Source organism: Ornithorhynchus anatinus, chromosome 8, assembly GCF_004115215.2.
Source record: "Ornithorhynchus anatinus isolate Pmale09 chromosome 8, mOrnAna1.pri.v4, whole genome shotgun sequence".
Taxonomy (NCBI): Eukaryota; Metazoa; Chordata; class Mammalia; order Monotremata; family Ornithorhynchidae; genus Ornithorhynchus; species Ornithorhynchus anatinus.
The window spans coordinates 7,591,469-7,611,140 of NC_041735.1; the positions used below are offsets into that span (position 1 = coordinate 7,591,469).

A 19,672-nucleotide genomic window follows, 5' to 3' on the forward strand; every position below is an offset into this window, starting at 1 on the left:
GAGCACGGACCTGGGAGTCGAAGGACCTGGGTTCTAATTCCAGCTCCTCTCATCATCTGCTGTGACCTTGGTCAGATCACTTCAGTTCTCTATGCTTGTTACCTCATCTGTAAAATGGGGATTAAGACTGTGAGCCGTAGGTGGGGCAGAGACTGAGTCCAACCAGTTAACCTAGGCTTGGGAGTGAGAAGTCTTGGGTTCAATTGCCGGCTCAGCTGTTTGTCAGCTGTGTGACTTTGGGCAAGTCTCTTAACTTCTCTGTGCCTCAGTTACCCCATCTGTAAAACATGGATTAAGACTATGAGCCCCACGTGGGACAACCCGATCACCTTGTATCCTCCCCAGTGCTTGGAACAGTGCTTTGCACATAGTTAGCGCTTAACAAATGTCATTATTATTACTCCAGCACGTAGTACAGTGTTTGGCACATAATAAACGCTTATCAAACACCACAAATATTATTAGATCGGACACATTCCCTGTCCCACATTAGGCTCATAGGCAAAGGTGGGGGTGTATAGAGAGAACACGTATTTAATTCCCATTTTTCAAATGAAGAAACTGAGGCACAGAGTTGTGACTTACCCAAGACCACACAGACCATGGCAGAGCTGGGATTAGAACCCAGGTCTCCCAACCTCCAGCCCATACCCGGTTAAAAGTCGTGGTCAATCTGTACCTAAAGCTTATTTCCCTACTCCTTCGGCCCTCCTTTGAGGCTTTGCAGATATGTTCTTGAATGGAGCTGCTGATTACAAACTTGCTTTAATGAGCACTAGTTAAAAAGATCACTTCAGCCCTGAATTTGGAGGTTAGTTCAGAGTCCCAGATTCTCGGACAACTGAAAGGGTAACTCGATTGCTTTGGATGTTTGGGAGGTAGATTCCACATTTGACCTCTGGCTTTATGACGCCATTTGCTTTCTCCGAGAAAATTCCCTTGTGGTTAAGATATTTTCTTCAATGAAAAATCCATTATGTTCATTACCCCCCCCCCCAAAAAAAAACACACACAAAACAAAACACAATTTAGAACCAGTGCAAGAGTTTTAGACAGCTTAGACATATATAGCCAATTATGTTCTTGTCAAAGACTTGGCCTTAGTTCTTTTTTTTGTTGTTTTGTTAAAGTTTCCTTTTGAGAGGGATGTAGCAGCCTGGTGTATAGCTTGAAGGTGGGGGGTGGTGCTACATAAGCTTTCAGGGATATTTCTAGCCCTACAGTTATGTGAATTAGTTGTATCAAATCCATCTTTTATAATCTGCCACTGGTGCCCTCTCAAGATAAACAGTGGAAGTTTGTGGGAGCTTATTGCCCAGAGTTTGGAAAAAACACTTTTCACCATTCTGTTGGAGAGGTAGTCTCTTTACAGATGAATTCCAATTGAATTAGAAATAACTTTCCAAAATCTGCATTATTTATGAGTTGACAATGTCTTTAATGTGACCCTCCTCCTTTTTCTACCAATTCTTTCCTCCCCCTCCTTCCCTTTACCTCCTGCATAGCAGAATTTTAATCTCTTCACTTGCATTTCAGTTCCCTTCACCACTATTTGTATTCCAGGGCTCTCATTACCCTAGAATTATTTCCCTGGGCCTATTTCTCAGGTGTCCTAAGGCTGTTTATAGCTACCCCTTTCTTGCTTTTGAAAACCATTGCTGCTATAAAATAAGCAGCCTAATCCCGAAGAAAGCTTTTGTGAGCAAAGATGTCGATATTCATTTTGTCATCATCAAAATTCCTGCGTATCTTCTACCAACTTAAAGTTGTGGCCCTTAAAGGCTTATATCCAAGCACGTGGTTCCAAACATCTAAGCCATCGTTCTCACTTGTCGAAACAGTGAAAACCCGATTGACTTCCAGCTTCTTGCAAACTCTAGAACGTAATCTTCCAGATGCTCCTATAATGAGGGCAGCTCCTCGCTGATTTCAGAATTAGAATTTCCATCGTGAGAGTATCGGAAACAGACGGCCAGTTTAGGAATCTTAAAAATGTGGCAGTGAGTATTACTGTACTCCTCTGAGTCTTGAAGTAAACCGAACAAAGATGAGATTTAAGACTTTGCAGAGGATGTGGGCTTTTAAGGTCATTTTTTGAGCACAGGGCAATCTGTACACAAGAGGCTTACTGTATCCAATGTAGAAACAAGCCCAGTGGCCAATTAAAATGTTTAGACACATGTTTTTAATAATACGGCCCAGTTGTAGGCTATTTTCATTCTTGGGTGACCCCAATTGTCTGAATACTGGCAGTGACATATCTCCTCTATAATTTTGTCTTTTTATTTTCTTTTCCTTACAACTTTTAGGTAGAACTTAGACTTCATAGCACTGAATTAACCTGCACTGAAAGCTGTTTACCTGCAGTTGTTCACTTTGTTGGAAGTGAACATGTCTCAAGTTCAAGTTCAAGTTCAGAACCCATCTGCTGCTCTTTCAGGGAGCCAAATACTGAACAAGAAACAGTCTACTCTCTCCCAGCCTTTGATGAGTATTCCTTCTACTGCTAGCTCTCTGCCCTCTGAAAATGCAGGTAGACCTATTCAAAACTCTGCTTTACCCTCTGCATCTGTTACCTCCACCAGTGCAGCTGCAGGTAAGCATCCGAACGAAGCGTCTTCTATTTCGATTGTGTTCTCAGCTTGTTTACCATCGAACGTAGGATTTCAGTTCCGAGAGAGCTACCGTTTCACTTACCCACAAGAAAGGGAGGAAATCCCTACCGGGTTGAGCCGATTGTCCTTCATCCCTGCTATAAAACATCAAAAGTAGAGACTTCAAAGTTGTAAGAAAAGAAATGAAAACGGCACCTGGAATACTCAAAACGAACCGTTGTTGAGTGGTTGCCTTTTGGAGATTTTTCTTCTTTTGTAATATTTTAGGAATTGTGGTTTTCCATATATATATATTTTTTCATTTTTAAAGGGTTTCCCATGTAATATTTCTGGGAGACTTTATCTCAGGCAAGAGAGATTTAGAAATTTTTGTCTTCAGCAAATTTACGAGTGCCAGACAGAGCAAGATGGTTGCCATTCAAAGGTCAGGAATAAGCAGGATTTACTCAAAGGCAGGGAGTTTCAGAAGCATTCAAAACTCAAAACATGCTGAAGGTACCTAAAAGAAAGTTAAGGAAAATGTAAAATTTTAAACAAAACTATTTGAAAACCCTTCAAGCCTCTGTCTTTCACCCATCCCCCACACCCCAGTGTTCCCCACATACAGTGTAGTTAATTATGGGTGACCAATTGAATAGACCAGGATTCTCTTCCCTGAGGTCCCTGAACTGGAACCAGCTTAAACAACAGGCTGAACTCCTCTTAATCCTTTCCTCCCTCCTTCCGTCCCTCCCTCCCATCCCACGTTTTTTCCCTCACTTTCTCCTTCCCTTTCGCAGTCATTTTCTTTGCTTTGCAAATCTTCTCTCGGAGAATTTTCTTTAGTTCAATTTCCTGCATGATTTCTTTCCCGCCTCCAATAGGCCCCTTTCATATTTCCAACCCCCTTGGTGCTGTTTCACAAGATAGCATCCTTGGATTGTTTCCCATTCCTCCTGCAGGCTGTTGTCCACCACAACCCAAGGCTTGTTCTCTGTAGCTACCTCCAGGATAACTTAAAAGGAAGTAACACAGTAGCACTGGAGAAGCAGCGTGGCCTAGTGGATAGAGCACGGACCTGGGAGTCAGAAGGACCTGAGTTCTGATCCTGGCTCTGCCACTTGTCTGCTGTGCGTCCTTGGGCAAGGCACTTCACTTCTCCGTGCCTCAGTTCCCTCATCTGCCAAATGGGATTTAAGATTGTGAGCCCCGTGTGGGCCAACCTGATCAGCTTGGATCTACTCCAGCGCTTAGTATAGTGCTTGACGTATTTTCCTATCTGAGCCGTATTAACCGCGGATCATAACGTTTTGCAGATCAGTAGCACCCTTCCAGGAGGTCTAAGTGTGGAGAACATTCATCTCAGGGATAGATAGCGAGGTCTGATGACAGAAGCTTTTAAAGGACAGAGCCTTTACCATGTGAGCAACCAAAAAAGTTGCTCAGGGAATAACTGTCTGGAAATTGCAATGACTGGTGATGAAGTGGGTTGATTTTGTCTTGTTGCACTGATTGTAAACAGTGAGCAGGTGGGAAGTTGGGCTGTGGGTCCTTGCCCGGAGAATCCACTTGGTCCCTGTCATTCCGTCGATTTGTTACGGTGGCAGGACTGTATTTCCGTGCTTGCTGCACGGTTTAGTTTTTACGCCTCCTGTCCTCTCTCTCCAGTCTGTAACTGGGGCCTCCTGCCCGATCACAAGTTTCCCAGAGGGCTTGGTTTTGCATCATTTCTTCCCCAAACTCAACTGTTTGCTTTCCCACTGCTTTCGTGTCCCTGGGAGAGCCTCGGCCGTATTTTGCTAGAAGTTGACTTCGATGCTCTTGCGTTATTTTTCAGTTCCTTCTAACATGGCAAACCCCAAAGAGAAAACCCCAATGTGTCTTGTGAATGAGTTAGCCCGTTTCAACAAGATTCAGCCTGAGTATAAGCTTTTGAGTGAGCAAGGTCCAGCTCACTCTAAGGTAAATATTGTCCATATGTTTGTGCATTTGTATCTACCAGGAATTATTTTTTTCTTTGTCTTCCTCAAATTGTCGAACGCGGTGCTCGGCCGCAGTCTCGGAAAGGCAGGGAGCCCGTAAACAATGCCTTCAAGAGCGCCGTTTGGAAGAGCTGCTTCCTCTTTCGTCTTAGCCTGGTGGGCCAAAGGAAATGCATGCCTGGTTTAGGGGGCCCTGATTCTCTGGCTTCTCTGGAATTTCCCAGAGAAGCAGCGTGACCTAGTGGCAAGAGCACGGGTTTAGGAGCCAGAGGACGTGGGTTCTAATCCCGGCTGTGCCACTTGTCTGCTGTGTGACCTTGAGCAAGTCACTTCACTTCTCGGCCTCAGTTCCCTCATGTGTAAAATGGGGATTAAGACTGTGAGCCCCACGTGGGACAACCTGATTACCATGTACCTAACCCAGTGCTTAGAACAGACCTTGGCACATAGTAAGCGCTTAAATACCATAATTATTATTATTTTTAAAAAAATACAGTGAGACTTCAGCTCACGGACAGGAGCTTGATGGTTCAGGGCCCTCTTATCCAGTTTGTGTCAATCATTCATATTTATTGAGCGCTTCCTGTGGGCAGAGCACTGTACTCTTTGCTTGAGAGTACACTATAACAGACACATTCCCTGCCCACAATGACGTTACATTGCAGAGGGGAAGATAGACATGAAATAAATGACAGTTACGTACGTAAGTGCTTTGGAGATGGGAGTGGAGATGAGTAAAGGGAGCAAGGCAGGGGGATGCAGAGTGAGTTGAAGAAGAGGAAAAGAGGGCTTAGTCAGGAAAAGCCTCTTGCAGGAGATGTGCCTTCAATAAGGCTTTGAAGGCGGGAAGAGTCTATCGGACATGAGGAGAGAGGGAGTTTCCGGGCCCGAGGCAGGATGTGGGAAGAGATCGGTGGCAAGATAGATGAGATCGAAGTACAGTGAGATGGTTAGCATTGGTGGAGCGAAGTTTGCGGGCTGGCGGGTGGGTTTGGGGGCCCCATTTCAGCCTCCCTGGCTGGCCTTGTGGCCATTTCCCAAAGAAGTGACAAAAGCAGAGTCAGAGGGAGGCCTTGAAACTCAAATTAGTTGAACTCTGGAGGACAGGGATAACGGCTCAATCCTCATTTCATGGGTAAAATGAGAATTTTGAATTATTTATCCATGCCTCCCTTGTTCTCTGCATTCACCGACAATCAAAGAGTTGTCTCTCATTTAAAAATTGAATTGCTTATTGTTATTCCCCAGTGTTTTGATCGTTTGTTTTTCATCTTGGATCTCCTGCTTTAAGGCTTGGGGTTTACATTCCTACATGGCCTCTTTTTGAGTTTTCATCCCAGCCTTAGGAATTTATCACTCAGAAAGCGGTGCAGTAGAAGAGAAGGGTTGGAAGATTTGGGATTCCCTTTTTCCGTTCCTCACTTTTCTGTGAAGACACTTCGTTCACAGCAACGGGTTTCATCTCTGTGCCTCATTTTCGGTATAGGAAGAACATCCCCAGCTTAGGAAAGAGAGTGGGGTTTTTTCGTGGAAGCAAAATGAGTATCAGCAGCTGTTAATTAAGAAAACCCAATATGCCTTCCCCAGAAAGTGGAGATGCTTTATTTAAGCAGAGTTAGCTGGGTATTTGAGAGGCCACCAGGTGGTTTGTAAGAGCCTGTATCTCCCACGGGACCTTGCCGTACACACCTTAACTTGGGGAATTGACTTTACTAGCTGTTTAGGGTATTTCTGAACTACGTGCCCTAGCCTTTAGACCATTTCTACGTACGCCTGTCCAGCTTCATCCTCGAGAAGTGCGTTTCTCTAGGAATACCTTCCCAGCCAGGTATTCCTGGCTGGCTTCCTGGCTTCTAGCACCGCTTAATGCACAAAGAATACTGGGGATGCACAAGGTTAAGAAACTTGAGACAGCTGGTACGTCAGGGGCTTGTTTTGGGGGAGCTGCTCTCCTGTCCCCTTGGGATGCCATTGCTATGCTTGGCAGAAAAATAATTGCAACCCTCTCAAAGTCTGCTTTGAAAGTCCCTACACCACAAAGATACATTCATTCAGTCATAATAATATTGAGTGCTTACTGCTTACTTAGAGCACTATTCTAAGCATTTGGGAGAGTCCAATACACATTCCCTGCCCATAAAACGAGTTTACAGTCTGCCCCATTCTCAACAGAGAGGGAGATTGGGTTTTGTTTTTATGCTGAGAGTTTACCTTTTCAGTATCTTTGCATGAATCGATCACCAGAAACGAACCCTAGAGTGCTCAGTATTGTATAAGGCAGCTTTTTACCCTCATCCGGCCAGCCTGGTCCTTGGGCCTGTTGACATATAAATGATGACCGACAGTAAATAAACAAGAGATCGCTAGTATTTCAGGCAGCAAGAGGAGCATGAAGAATTCTTCTGTTTGTTCCTCTAGTGGAAGATGTGTATTGAGGGGAATCATTCAGCGCTTAATGTAGTGATACATGGTAAATGCTTAATAAATACCATAAAAATCAATGGTATTAAGTGCTTACTGGATGCACTGTACTAAGCATTTGGGAGAGACAATAAAACAGCGCCAGGGCTCATCTGAAGTTCAGCCCCACAAGAAGAGTCCGTTGCAGACGCAGATTCCACCTGACTCCTCTCAAGCCTACTCATCTATTGACATCCTCAGACTGACACTGTTCCTCTAGGCTCTTTTTTAAGTGAGTGAATCCCTTTGACCTGGAGTAATGATGAAAGTCTGACAGGCGGTAGGGAGGGAAATATGAAAAAACCCTGGTGGCCTTGCAGAGTTGGGAAGCATATTAAGACTAGTTGTAACCATAAGCTTCTTGGCGATGGGATTAATGTCATTTTTCTCAAGAGAAGGTGGGCTCTTGAAAGAGACAAAGGTGCTTTCCATGGAGCTAGTAAGAGGAGGACTTATTCTGCTGTTTTGGCATCCCCCTGGCATTTAAACTTTAGTGTGCTGCCTTGCAGAGGTACCTTTGTGGTAGAATTGATTCTCTTGGGAAACCTCGGCTAGCTGTGAATCTTGGTGGTTTTTGACACTAGTCGGTGACAACATTTCTAAAGCCATTATTAAATTTCCCCAAACACACTGAATCAACTTCCTAAAAGTGCTTCTCCTGGTAGGATTATGTTTTCAGGTAAGGCCAAGAAATATTACAGAACCCAGACAAATATTTTCCCACTTTATAAGTGCCTTTATGTTTAAAGTTAAGAATTTATGTGCTTTGAGGAGTGATTGTGAGGATCTGTTTGCATTATGTCTTCCAAATGAAAAGGGACTAGGGTTTTTTAATCCACGAGATGGGTGGAAATATGTGACTTCAAGCATAATCTCACCGCTTCTCATTTTACACAGTCTCCTCATTGGCCCCTAGTTTTCAAGAGTGTAGTTCTGTTTTAACAAGTGTCCAGTTTTAGCCACTGGTTTCTTTTTTCCCTGCGTTTTAAAATACACTGGGGCGGTGTTCATGGCCAGGCCTTCTTAGCCGTGGCAGTAAAGTGTGCGAGGCTCAAATGACCTCTTCAAAATGATAATGGATTAAATGGAGAATTTGGAACTTTCCTCTGTAGGTATTTACAGTGCAGTTGACCCTTGGAGACCAGCGCTGGCAATCCGAAGGCACTAGTATTAAAAAGGCCCAGCACGGAGCTGCCACCAAAGCTCTACAAGGGACAAGATTTCCGAAACCGACAGCCCGGCCTGCTCGTCACGAAGGAAGGAACCCAGGTAACGTTCATGAGTCAGGGCGGGTCCTTTATGAAAGAGAGACCCGCTTAGTGATGGCGTGAAGCTTCATTCCACTAGCCTGATGACTTCCAAGAGCAGCTTCTGCACTACTGGGGGGCAGCTGTTTACTTTTAGGAGACGACCTTTACCTAAAGGTTATCTCTATGTAGGGCAGGCATGTTCTGGCAAAACTAGTAAGCAGGACACAGCCTGAATCTAAGCCCTTGGTCCATTAGAGTGATTCCTTGCAAATTGGTCACTCTGGCTTTTGATTCCTTTTTTTGGGGGGGGGAGGGGGGGCAGTCCAATTTTTTACAGTTAGGTGGCCTCTTCAGGATTTTATAAATTTATCCACAAGGCTACAGGAGAAAATTGGTTGGGGTCGGAATTAGACTTATCTGAGCTTTCAGACTGAACCCAGGGACCTTTACGCATTGTAGGCTCTATCTCTTCTTACAGACCGATCATTTGTACTTCTGCACACCTGCCAAAAAGGCCTTTTGAAGTGGAAATGTTGGTGTGTCTTAAAACTGAGTGCTTGTCATTGTGTTCTACTGATATGGATTTGGTGTACTTCAACCTGATTAAAAAAAATGCAGTCTTGCATCTTGCTTGGCAAACCATGCCTAAAGACTTATAGCATTGACAGTTAGCATGTGAGGCCCATCTTGGCGTATGAGGGGGAACAGAGATTGGGTCTAAATTTCCTTCTGCCTGTGTATTCTCTCCCAGCAAGTAGTACAGAGCTCCGTACGGTAAGCACTTAATAAATATGGTTACCGCTATTAGATGGTGAAAGTGTTTATGGTGAGTTGTGGGGGGGGCCCACATGAACATATGCGCTCCATAATAATGGGGACATAGCATCGGCCTGCAAGTGGCATTGTGCGACTTCAGGTATCTTGAATTGGCAGGATGACACTGGTGCTTAGTGGTGATTAGCTGCCACTTCCAGTTGACTGGTATAGGAAATTCCCTTTTTGTTGGGGGCCTGGAAATTACTGTGGATTGTTTGGTCACTAAGCTACATGGGGATTTTCCTGTGTTCTCTTGTCAAGATTTCAAGTTCAGCCTGACCTTCGTGTAGGCTGCGGCCTTAGGCCCCCGGATTGTGCAACTCGGTTTGCGATTGATCCGACTCCGGAGGATAACCGTCGGTGTTGCTTCTCCTTTGCAGACAGCGTAACCCCCACTGTGGAACTTAATGCACTTTGCATGAAACTTGGAAAAAAACCCATGTATAAGCCCGTCGATCCGTACTCAAGGATGCAGTCCACCTACAACTACAATATGAGAGCAGGTGCTTACCCCCCACGGTATGTGCCCTTTTGTCAGGCGCTTGATATTAGTAGTTGGTGTCTCTTAGTCTTTATGTGTGAGTTCAACGTTTAATGTTTTGAGTTTGGATGTGTGTGTGTGTGTGTGTATGTGTTTCATGTTAAGAATGGGGAAGGATTAGCTTAAGAAAAGGCTACTTTATTTTCTTTGGTAAGTTTTTGTCTCTCCCCACTAAGGAAAGTACAAGATGTATTTATATATATATATATATATAAAAAAGGCATGGATCTGAAATGCTGTGAGATTCACTGCTTCTGCCTCTCTGTTGCTGTAGGGTCAGGGGGAGACGGAGAAGAGCAGTAAAGCGCTCAAAATCCTCCCTTTCCTCTCCATCCAAACTGCTACTACGTCAATCCAACTACTTATTTTAGCCCGCCTCCATTACTGCTTCAGCCTCCTTGCTGAATTCCCTGCCTCCTCTCTGTCCTGACTCGAGTCCACACTTCACTATGCTTTCCGGCTCACTTTTCCGCAGAAACATTCAGTCCACACTTCCCCACTCCAAAAACCTCCAGTGGTTGCCTCTCCACCTCTGTATCAGATAGAAACGCTTTACTGTCAGCTTTAAAGCCCTAATCACCTTGCCCCCTCCTACCTCACCTCTCTGCTCTCCTGCTACACCCCAGCTCGCACACTTGGCTCCCCTAATGCCAACCTACTCATTATACTTTGTTCTCGTATATCTCACCACTAACCTCGCACGTAGGTCCTGCCTCTGGCCTGGAACACCCTTCCTTTTCATATCTGACAGACGATCACTCTCCCCACCTCCAAATTAAGCTTTACTGAAGGCGTTTCTCCTTCAAGAGGCCTTCCCTGACTAGGCCCTCATTTCCTCTTCTCCCACTCCTTTCTGCGTTGCTCTGTCACTTGGATCTGCGCCCTTTATTCACCTCTCCTTTAGCCCCACAGCCATTATGTCCATATTCCTTATTTATTTTATTTATATTGTCTGCCTCCCCCTGAAGTCTGTAAGCTCACCGGGGGCAGAGAACATATCTACCAACACTGTTAACGATTATAGCTATATAGTGGAGAGAGCACAGGCCTGGGAGTCAGAAGGTCATGGGTTCTAGTCCTGGCTCTGTCACTTGTCTGCATTGTGACCTTAGGCAAGTCCCTTCATTTCTCCGTGCCTCATTTACCTCATCTGTAAAATGGGGATTGAGACTGTGAGCCCCAGTTAGGATGAGGACTGTGTCCAACCTGATTTGCTTATATCCACTCCAGGGCTTAGTACAGTGCCTGGTACATAGTAAGCACTAAACAAATACCATAATAATAATACTCTCCCAAATGCTTAGAACAGTGCGTAGTAAGTGCTCACATAAGATTGATTGGATAATGCTGAACAGCATGTAATCCATAATGGGGAAGGCATCTTGGACTCTTGCTGGGCAGCACAGGACCAGTTAGAGCCCACCTCGGTCCTCTGAAAGTCATGGTGGGGCAGTGGCCCCAGGCAAGTGGAGCATACGGATTACCATAGTGGCTGATGGTGGATATCACAGTTTGGGAAGCCCGAGAGAAAGCTGGCTGTCAGCTGGTCAGCGTTTCAGAATCAGCCCCAAGTAACAACACCGATAGTTCTCAGTTGGGTGAGTCGCAGACAATTTCCACACTGGAGACATGTTGAAGCCTTCGTGCAAAAGGCACTTTTTTAAAGGTTTACTCTCACTCTTCTGTAGCAGTATTCACAAGGCCAGAGATTTCCGAGATCACGTTTACTCCGGGTAAACGGGAGCCACGTTTTTAAGTCGTTGCAAACACCCAATCTCTAATTTGTATTTATTTGCCATTTTTGATTTTTAAAATCAGTGCCCTGTTCAAGGCACTGCACCTTCAGGGTGCAGGTGCAATCAAGCATTAATTGAAAGTAAAATAATGGAAAAAACACCTATCAGCAATAGGAAAGCCCAGTAGAATACTCCGATAATAAAGAGGAGCAGTTAACTTTTTCAGTAGGCCTGCGTCTAGGGAACGGCAAAATGTTACATCGGTGCTCCACCTTGAAACTCAATAAACTGAGGCCCTGTGGGACTACAAGAAGCAGAGTGGCTTAGTGGAAAGAGCACGGCCTTGGGAATCAGAGGTCATGGGTTCTAATCCCGCCTCCGCCACTTGTCAGCTGTGTGACTTGGGGCAATTCATTTAACTTCTCTGTGCCTCAATTATCTGTAAAATGGAGATTAAGACTGGGAGCCCCATGTGAGACAACCTGATTACCTTGTATCTATCCCAGCGCTTAGAACAGTGCTTGGCCCATAGTAAGCGCTTAACAAATACCATCATTATTATTATTACTACAGCAAGCAGTAATAGGATCCCTGTCAGTGGGACAATTGCAGGGGTGCGACGGACAGGAAAGACTCTTGAAACTCCTTTGGAGGAAACTTCTATCACAGCTGTTCCTTGTTTGGCATGTGGCCTAGTGGATAGAGCCCTGGCCCGGGAGTCAGAAGTACCTGGGTTCTAATCCTGCCACCTCCACTTGTCTGCCATTAACTTCTCTGGGCCTCAGTTACCTCATCTGTAAAATTCATTCACCCGTATTTATTGAGCACTTACGGTGCGCAGAGCACCGTGCTAAATGCTTGCAAAGTACAATTCAGTGGGGATTAAGTGTGTCATCTCTTTGTGGGACAAGATTGGAACAAGAGGACATTTTTGGAGTTTGGAGAGTAGAAGAGAAATCCCGCAGACTGACTCGGGGGCCCAGAGAGAGTCAGTCCCATCCTAAGCTCTTTGTGGGACAAGATCGGGACAAGAGGACATTTTTGGAGTTTGGAGAGTAGAAGAGAAATTCCTCAGACTGACTGTGGGGCCCTGAGAGAGTCAGTCCCATCCTAAGCCTGGTGGGGACGAGTTAAGCCCCCCGTTGAGGCTTGAAGGCAAAACTGGAGTGTAGCAGCCATCTTGTGTTGTCACTGCAGCTTCGAGCTGAGCTAGCTGTGGCCGCCTGCCCTGCCAGAACAGCTGTGGGGGCAGGGGGGTTGGGGTGGGTGGGGTGTGTGTTTGTGTGCGTGTGTGCCTGCCTGCCATCTCCCCCCTCCTTCACTCCCTCCCAAAGTGCCACCTTAAGTTCAGTAGGAAGGATTGAGGAAGTTTTGCAGGATGGTTTCTCCCTATACTACTTTGGACCTAAATCATAGGGCTTCACCTATCTCCATGTAATTTATACAAATGCCTGCCTCCCCCCCGCTCCCTGAGGGACAGGGTCTAGTAGTCCTGTTTCTATTGTGCTCTCCCAAGCGCTGAGTTCAGTGCTCTGCACACGGCAGATGCTCAATAAAGGATTGATTAACTGAACAGAAGGTAACCAGTTTTTTTAGTCTTGGGTCAAACAACTTCTTAGGATCAAATGATTTTAAAGGCACCCAGTGAGTCCCAGATTGTGCGAGTTGTTTAAATGTGAACTGATTAATTGAATGAATTTACGTGTGCCGGGGGCGTGACACGTGTTAGCAACCCCAGAAATGTAACTTTCTCCCCCTTCCCCAATTTCAGGTACTTTTATCCGTTTCCAGTTCCACCTATACTTTATCAAGTTGAGCTTTCTATCGGAGGTCAGCAGTTTAATGGGAAAGGAAGGACAAGACAGGCTGCCAAGCATGACGCAGCTGCTAAAGCACTGAAAATCTTGCAGAATGAGCCCCTGCCCGAGAAACCAGAGGTAAGATTAGCCCGGAGACCACGGAGAGGTCAGAGGGTTAAATGCCGCCTGAGATTTTCTCATTTTGAACCCACATTATGTCTCCCACTGCATGGAAACCTTTGGAGCCCCGTTCCTCTCGCTTTGTTTCTCTGGCCTTGTTCTGTTGCTAGGGAGTGCCCAGTCCCAAAGCTGTAGTCCTCACTGTAGAGGACAATTAAGTGACCTAATAGGTTCCGGTGACAACAGTAGAAGCCGGATTATGTGGCTTGACGGGGGACTGAAGAATGGGAGCTGACAAACTTTTGTGTAGTAGTAAAGATTGTGCCGACCCATCGGATCCTCTCGCCATTTAAGGGACTCCCGACGTTTTGGACTTCTTCCGAGGGTCCGAGGGTACCGGCCCCTCGCTCCTTGAACTGTTTTTGGTGGAGAGCCACTTCAGCTCCTGCACTGGTGTGCAGTATCAGTGTTCGCCTGGCGCTAAGATGCCAGGTTGAACACGCTCGGATGGTGCAGCAGATGGCCTTCAAGTGGCTAGCAGCATTTTTCATAAGATCCAAACTAGGCCCATCTGTGCCTTTCCTCCTTTGCAGGGGGCCGGGGTAGGGGATCTAGAAGGGGACATCTGCTGGCATCTCGCTAACTTTCACGGCCCTGCCTCTTCCCAGCCAGAAGCGCAGAGGAGTGCTCAGCCTAAATGGAAACGTAGAACCCTAACCCGAAAATGATTCTAATAATGTGTTCTTCCTGGAAGAAAAACAAAAAAATCACAACCCCAAAAAGTACCTAGAGAAGACAGAGGTGCTCTGTGCTTCACCTTTTGTTTTGCTCGGAGAGCACTTTGCTAAGACCTCTCTCTCTCTCTCTCTGTGTTTGTCGGGCTATTGTCTGGAGAGCAGGCCCAGCCTGTGTTTTTGTTCCTCTGCCGGGGGGAAGTGGGGTGTGAGATGTGTTGGCTCCAAGGTGACAGCCTGGGCCAGATACTGTCTCCGTTCCCCCGGCTCTCACCACCAGCTGTCATTTTTCCCTCGGGCCTCCAATGCCTGAGCTCTGGTACTTGATGTCCCCAGTCTGCCCTGGCCACTCAGGGAGAGGAAGGAGGCTTCCAGGAGATGGAGAGGCAGGACTGTGAGAAGGACCTAAAACTGGTGGTGGAAACGGCCCTGGGGCCTGCAGCGGCCGGTCTGGAGATCACTACCGATGCCTGGCCTAGAGGAAACCAAAGCTCGCAGAATTGGTCTACCTGACAATTGAAGATTTCTGAGGGGTAGAAATGTTACTTCAACGTCGGTCTGTTTTCCGATATAACGTCTCACCAAAGAAACAATCTGGCCTCCATTTTAGTGAGGCTAGGATGAAAGAGATGGACTGAAACTGCGGCCAGGGGTATTTAGATTAAATGGAAGGACTTTATCTCAATGTTGGAATAATAATATTAATTAAAAAATGGTATTTGTTAATTACTCTATGTGCCAAGCACTGTACTAAGAGCTGGGTTAGGTTCCCAAGAAAGACCGTGGAATCTCTTCTCTCAGGAGAACGTTCATTTGTCTGGGCTGATTGAGGTCCATTTAGGCTTGGAAGTTGGGCGATGGACTAGATAATAAAAATATCCTGAATTTAGTAGCTGACTTTTAGTTTTCTAAAACACTTTGTCACTACCTCATTTTGTTATAGCGAGGCAAGTATTAGTATCCTCATTTTTCAGGTGAGAAAACCGAGGCCCCAGAAAGGTTAAATGACTTAACTGAGGTCGCCCAGCTGGGCCAGTGGTCTTCCAACTCTTATATTGCCGCTCTTTCCACTTACTCTTCGGCCCCCCACCCCCTCCTCCCGAAGGAGCCCCTTCAATCCCACGAAGAGTAACGGAATGTTTTAAGCTAAACTTGGCAGGGTAAAATATCAGCATCTATTTCAGCAGAAAAATGAGAGAGTTCTTTGGGTTACTGTGAATGGTGCTTAGGAAAGGAAAGAGATTTGCCTGTAAATGAATCATCTAAGAGGGAGGGAGTGCAGGTATTTTATCCTCTTTTACAGATGAGGAAACCGAGACCTGGAGAGGTTAATTGACTTGCCCAAGGTCACTCGGGCTAGTGGCAGAATCGAGACCAGGATCTGGGTCTTCCAATTCCCAGCCCCATCCTCTTTCCACTAAGATTTGTGTTAGCCGATTTGTCACTCTGAAAACGTGCTACAAGCAGATTTCAAATGGATTTCCTCCCGTTAGTTTTCTTTAACTCTGCGCCTTCTCAAACTCCTTGAACTTTGAAGTAGAGTCTGGGCTTTCATTCGAAGTGTCACAGAGACTAGCCTTGAGCCTTTGCAGCTAAAATTTTGCGAGTCGATAGCTTGCTTTTATCGGCATCTCGTTCCACCTAAAGCATTTTGCTGTGGAGTGTGTATGAAAACCGCCGTATGAGGTAAGTGTAGCCAGATCGCGTGCTTTTACTTTGATTAACCCCATTGAAGAGGAGGGGCGGGGGAAAATTGGAGGAGTTATTTCCAAAGAAAAGGCTGTGAGTGAAGGGTGGTATTTATTAATTTCTTAAATTGGGGCATCGGGGTGGGGGGGGGGGGGGCGGTCGGGAGAGGGAGCGGATGACTAATCTGGGATGTAAGCCTCAAGAAAGACTAAGAAGAAAGGAGATTAGTAGCTCATACCGGGTAATAATAACAGAGCTAAATCACAGCGCCTTTCCTCCTCTACTGTCACTCCACAAACTCGATCGGTTCCTGGAGCTCCCTTCAGCCACCGTAAAGGCTCAGCTATTTCTGGGGTGGAACACGACAGCTGCTTAACAGCCCCTCCGCAGTGCTCGTTTAGATCAGAAACTGAAGAAGAATCCCCCCGTTTCCAAGAGACTGCCAGGGGATCTAGGTAAAATTAATTGTTAACATTTGGCCGGGGCCTGAGATGTTCCCAGCCTGTCACTTTCACGTGGGGGGAGTTAATAGCTGCAGCTTGTCCGGCCCTTAATTGTGTTTATTTCCCTAAACCGGGCATCTGTTCCTGCAGCTGATGCTCCGTCCCTTACCTGGGACAGACCTGCAACGGTGAAGGGTGAAATCAGAGCCATATTGGAGGCTTGAGGTTTAAGGTGGAAAATTTTATCCATGGCTATGGATCTTTGTCCTTAGAGTGTAAGTGTCCCACAAGGTAAATAAGCATTGGTGGCCCGAGGGTGATAGAGGATGGGGGAGAGGGGAAGGGACATAGCAGAGGAAGGAGTTGAGGGCCGACAGCCCTTAATCCATTTCCACCCATACTGTGCTGTGGCCTTCCTCTCCCCGCCCCCTTCCCCCATGCCTTCTCCCCCGGGTCCGGTGGAAGCTAAGGGTGGGAACTGGCTATCTCTGGGCCCCTGGACTGACTGTGGTCTAGGGGAATCCAGCTGTGGTGGCCTAGTTTTACCACCGTGGCAGTAATAATAATAATAATTACTATATTTGTTCAAGCGCTTACTATGTGCCAGGCACTGTACTGAGCGCTGGGGTGGATCCGAGCAAATCGGGTTGGACGCAGTCCCTGTCCCATATGGGGCTCACAGTCTCAATCCCCATTTTGCAGATGAGGTAACCGAGGCACAGAGAAGCTTAAGCGACTTGCCCAAGGTCACACAGTAGACAGGTGGCGGAGCCGGGATGAGAACCCACGACCTTCTGACTCCCGGGCCCGTGCCTATCCACTGTGCCATGCTGATTCTCACTATGCCTCGACTTGATTGGCGGTCAGCAGCCAGATGGCTAGATTCACGGGACTGTGGGCCTTTGCGACATGGACCTAGACTGCAGCTTCCTGGCAAACTGCTCCCAGTAGCTTGCCCAGAAGCTGGAGATGCATGAGGCCCGGAGTCGGCAGTCCTTCTATCATTCATTCCTCTTCCTTCTCCTCTTCTCTCCCCACCGTACACACTCTCCCTCTGCTCGGATTGGTTCCCTAAGGCAGGGTTAGGCTTGGAGCCGCACCGGGCCAGATGCCCGTCCCTACCCCTACCTTCCTCTGCTCCCGGAGGAACCGCTTGTGAGGCAGAAGGGTGGGCCGAGAGAGGATTCTAAACCAGGGTCCTCCGTCACGGCCAGTGGAGCCCGCTTTGCCACCAGAAGCGAAGTGGTTTTTGTCACCCCGTTCTGTTTTAGTGCCTCGTCGGATCTCGTTTTAAGTTCCTTTTGACGATCCTTTAAGACATCTCATCAACATGAGGAAAGGACTCCATCAGTGGTTCTGTTTCTCGGATCCCAAACATTTCAGCGTAGATCATTTGTCAGCCCAGCGAAATACCAGTTCCAGTTTGGTGCAGAGGTGTGCCCTGTTTTGGAGAAGTTTCCCCTCAAGAAGAGGATCCTTCGGTGAAAACTGAGCTTAGAAAGTTTTTTAGGAGCTCTCTCTCCCCTCCTCTTCCCTCTGAGCGGGGGTTTACCGGCATCAAAAACAGAAGTGGGCGTCCACCGCTTTTGACCGGCCCAGAAGTGAGGTGAGGCTAGGTAGGAGTGAAAACCCGACCAAGGTGAGGAGAGGAAGAGTCACAGACCAGTGTCTAAGGTTTTGTTGAGTTTGTTCATTCTGCCAGAGATGCATTCTAGGCTTGAGTGAATTCGTATGGATTTTTTCACCCAGCACCTTATTAAATTTCTCTTAGGTGAATGGAAGAGTACCAGATGATGAAAATCTCAATAAATCAGAAATAAGCCAAGTGTTTGAAATTGCACTTAAACGGAACATGCCTGTGAACTTTGAGGTAAACTAATTTTACAAGCACAAGAGATGTTTGCTGTAGTAGAGTACACTAGAGGAATTGGGATGATCTCTATTAAGAGGAAATGGTCTTTGGGGACTCCAGGTGGAACTTTCACAGTTACACTCCGCAACTGGTCCTGTTCTTTGTTTTGTCCCTTTGAGGGGATTATTACCAAAGAGTCATTTTGGAACCATTTTATAAAGGAAAACTCATCTTCCCATGATATAGCCCCCGCTGCCTGACTTTCTGGTTTGTAGATTCTCCAGGCCAGGCTGAGAAATTTTATATGGTATGTAGAATTCTCATCAAATACCAATATAAACCTGAGCAGGTATCATTTTTATATCACTTGGGCTCGATAAGTAGGGTGGGTTTGGCATTATCTGGGGCCGGCCCTGTAGAGTCTGCGAAGCTTTTGAAAATGGAGTCCCATCTTAAAATGGAAAATGATACACACATAAGAACTACTCAGAATTCAAAGAGTTTTGAAGATTGAGTTGGGGAAGTCCCAGAATATTTTAGTTTTCACTCAAATGAGCCATTACAAATAAAGTTTGTGGTTTTTTTTTAATCGCCTGGCTGTCCATACTTTAAAAGTGATGCCTACAAAAATTTGGCCACCAGTTTTTTAAAAAACTTGATTCCCAAGTTTACATTTACTTCCCAAATGTAAGTCTTTGGGAAATCCAACTGGCAGATCGGTCCTCTTTCAAGACTGAAAACAGACTCGCTGGCCTCTGAAGAGCTTTGGCTATTTGAAGGCAGACCTATTATGGAATCTTGGGCAAAAGATAGTGTAACCAGGATCTCTGCTTGAAACGAATGCCTCCTGTTAAAGAAAAATTGAGAACTGGGTTCTTAATAGTTAAAAAGAAAAAATTCTTCATTATGGTCCTCATTTTTCTTGTAGTTGAATTTCCCCCCGATATTGGAATTTATCACCAGAACAATATGTGAAATTTTTTGTAAAGAAAGTGAAAATTCCCGAATATATTGGCAGTCAGAAGCAGACCTACGTGTCCCTTCCCATCCGTAACTCCAGATTCTGAGTGAGGACGGGCCGATAATGCCCCGGTGTGGGCCTGCGGCAGCTGGTTCTGGACAAAGATACTTTCTGTAAAACTTTGGAATCTCTGTTGAAGTAGCACCAGCTCAGCACATTCCGTGAGAATTTCCTTGCTGTGTTTCCAAGTTGGGAATTGATACAGTATAGTTGGATAACGTCTCGATAAACGTACTCTGGTTTGTGGTTGCACGATAATTACATTTTGGGACATTTCTGCAGTTATGGGAGCTCCCTCTGGTGGTTAATCTCTCTTGAAAATGATCGAGTTATCTTTCTGCTGCTTAGTACAGTGCCTGACACCCAGTGGGTATTCAATAAATGCTACCTCTGCATAAATGCGACCGCTCTGATCGTGCATCTTTTCAGAATCCCACTGTGGTACGTCGCGGGGAGATAACATGAGAAGAAAAAGGTCTCGATCGCTTATTTTTCTAAACGGATTCATTTGGGACCCCAGCGCGCCCGACGTCATAAATCTAGGCCCCCGTCATTCGGTAGGGAAGAGTAGGACTAGCCACGTAACACGGTGATGTCTTTAGGAAAGTCCCAACCATGCTGTATAAAACAAGACT

The 19,672-nt window shown here is 46.1% G+C and overlaps 1 protein-coding gene across 6 annotated transcripts in view; it reads left to right on the plus strand.

Moving 5' to 3' along the window:
• The window catches only part of STAU1 (staufen double-stranded RNA binding protein 1), a 51,737-nt gene that overhangs the window by 20,496 nt on the left and 11,569 nt on the right, over positions 1-19,672 (plus strand). For 3 of the 6 annotated variants that reach the window (XM_029070408.1, XM_029070410.1, XM_029070409.2), the window contains 6 exons: positions 2,310-2,596; positions 4,432-4,556; positions 8,149-8,305; positions 9,483-9,621; positions 13,151-13,316; positions 17,936-18,034. In XM_029070408.1, the coding sequence (XP_028926241.1) occupies positions 2,392-2,596; positions 4,432-4,556; positions 8,149-8,305; positions 9,483-9,621; positions 13,151-13,316; positions 17,936-18,034 (891 nt within the window). In that variant the 5' untranslated portion in view covers positions 2,310-2,391. The remainder of the gene's footprint in view (positions 1-2,309; positions 2,597-4,431; positions 4,557-8,148; positions 8,306-9,482; positions 9,622-13,150; positions 13,317-17,935; positions 18,035-19,672) is intronic. The other 3 variants (XM_029070411.1, XM_029070412.1, XM_029070413.2) reach the window with 3 other exon arrangements.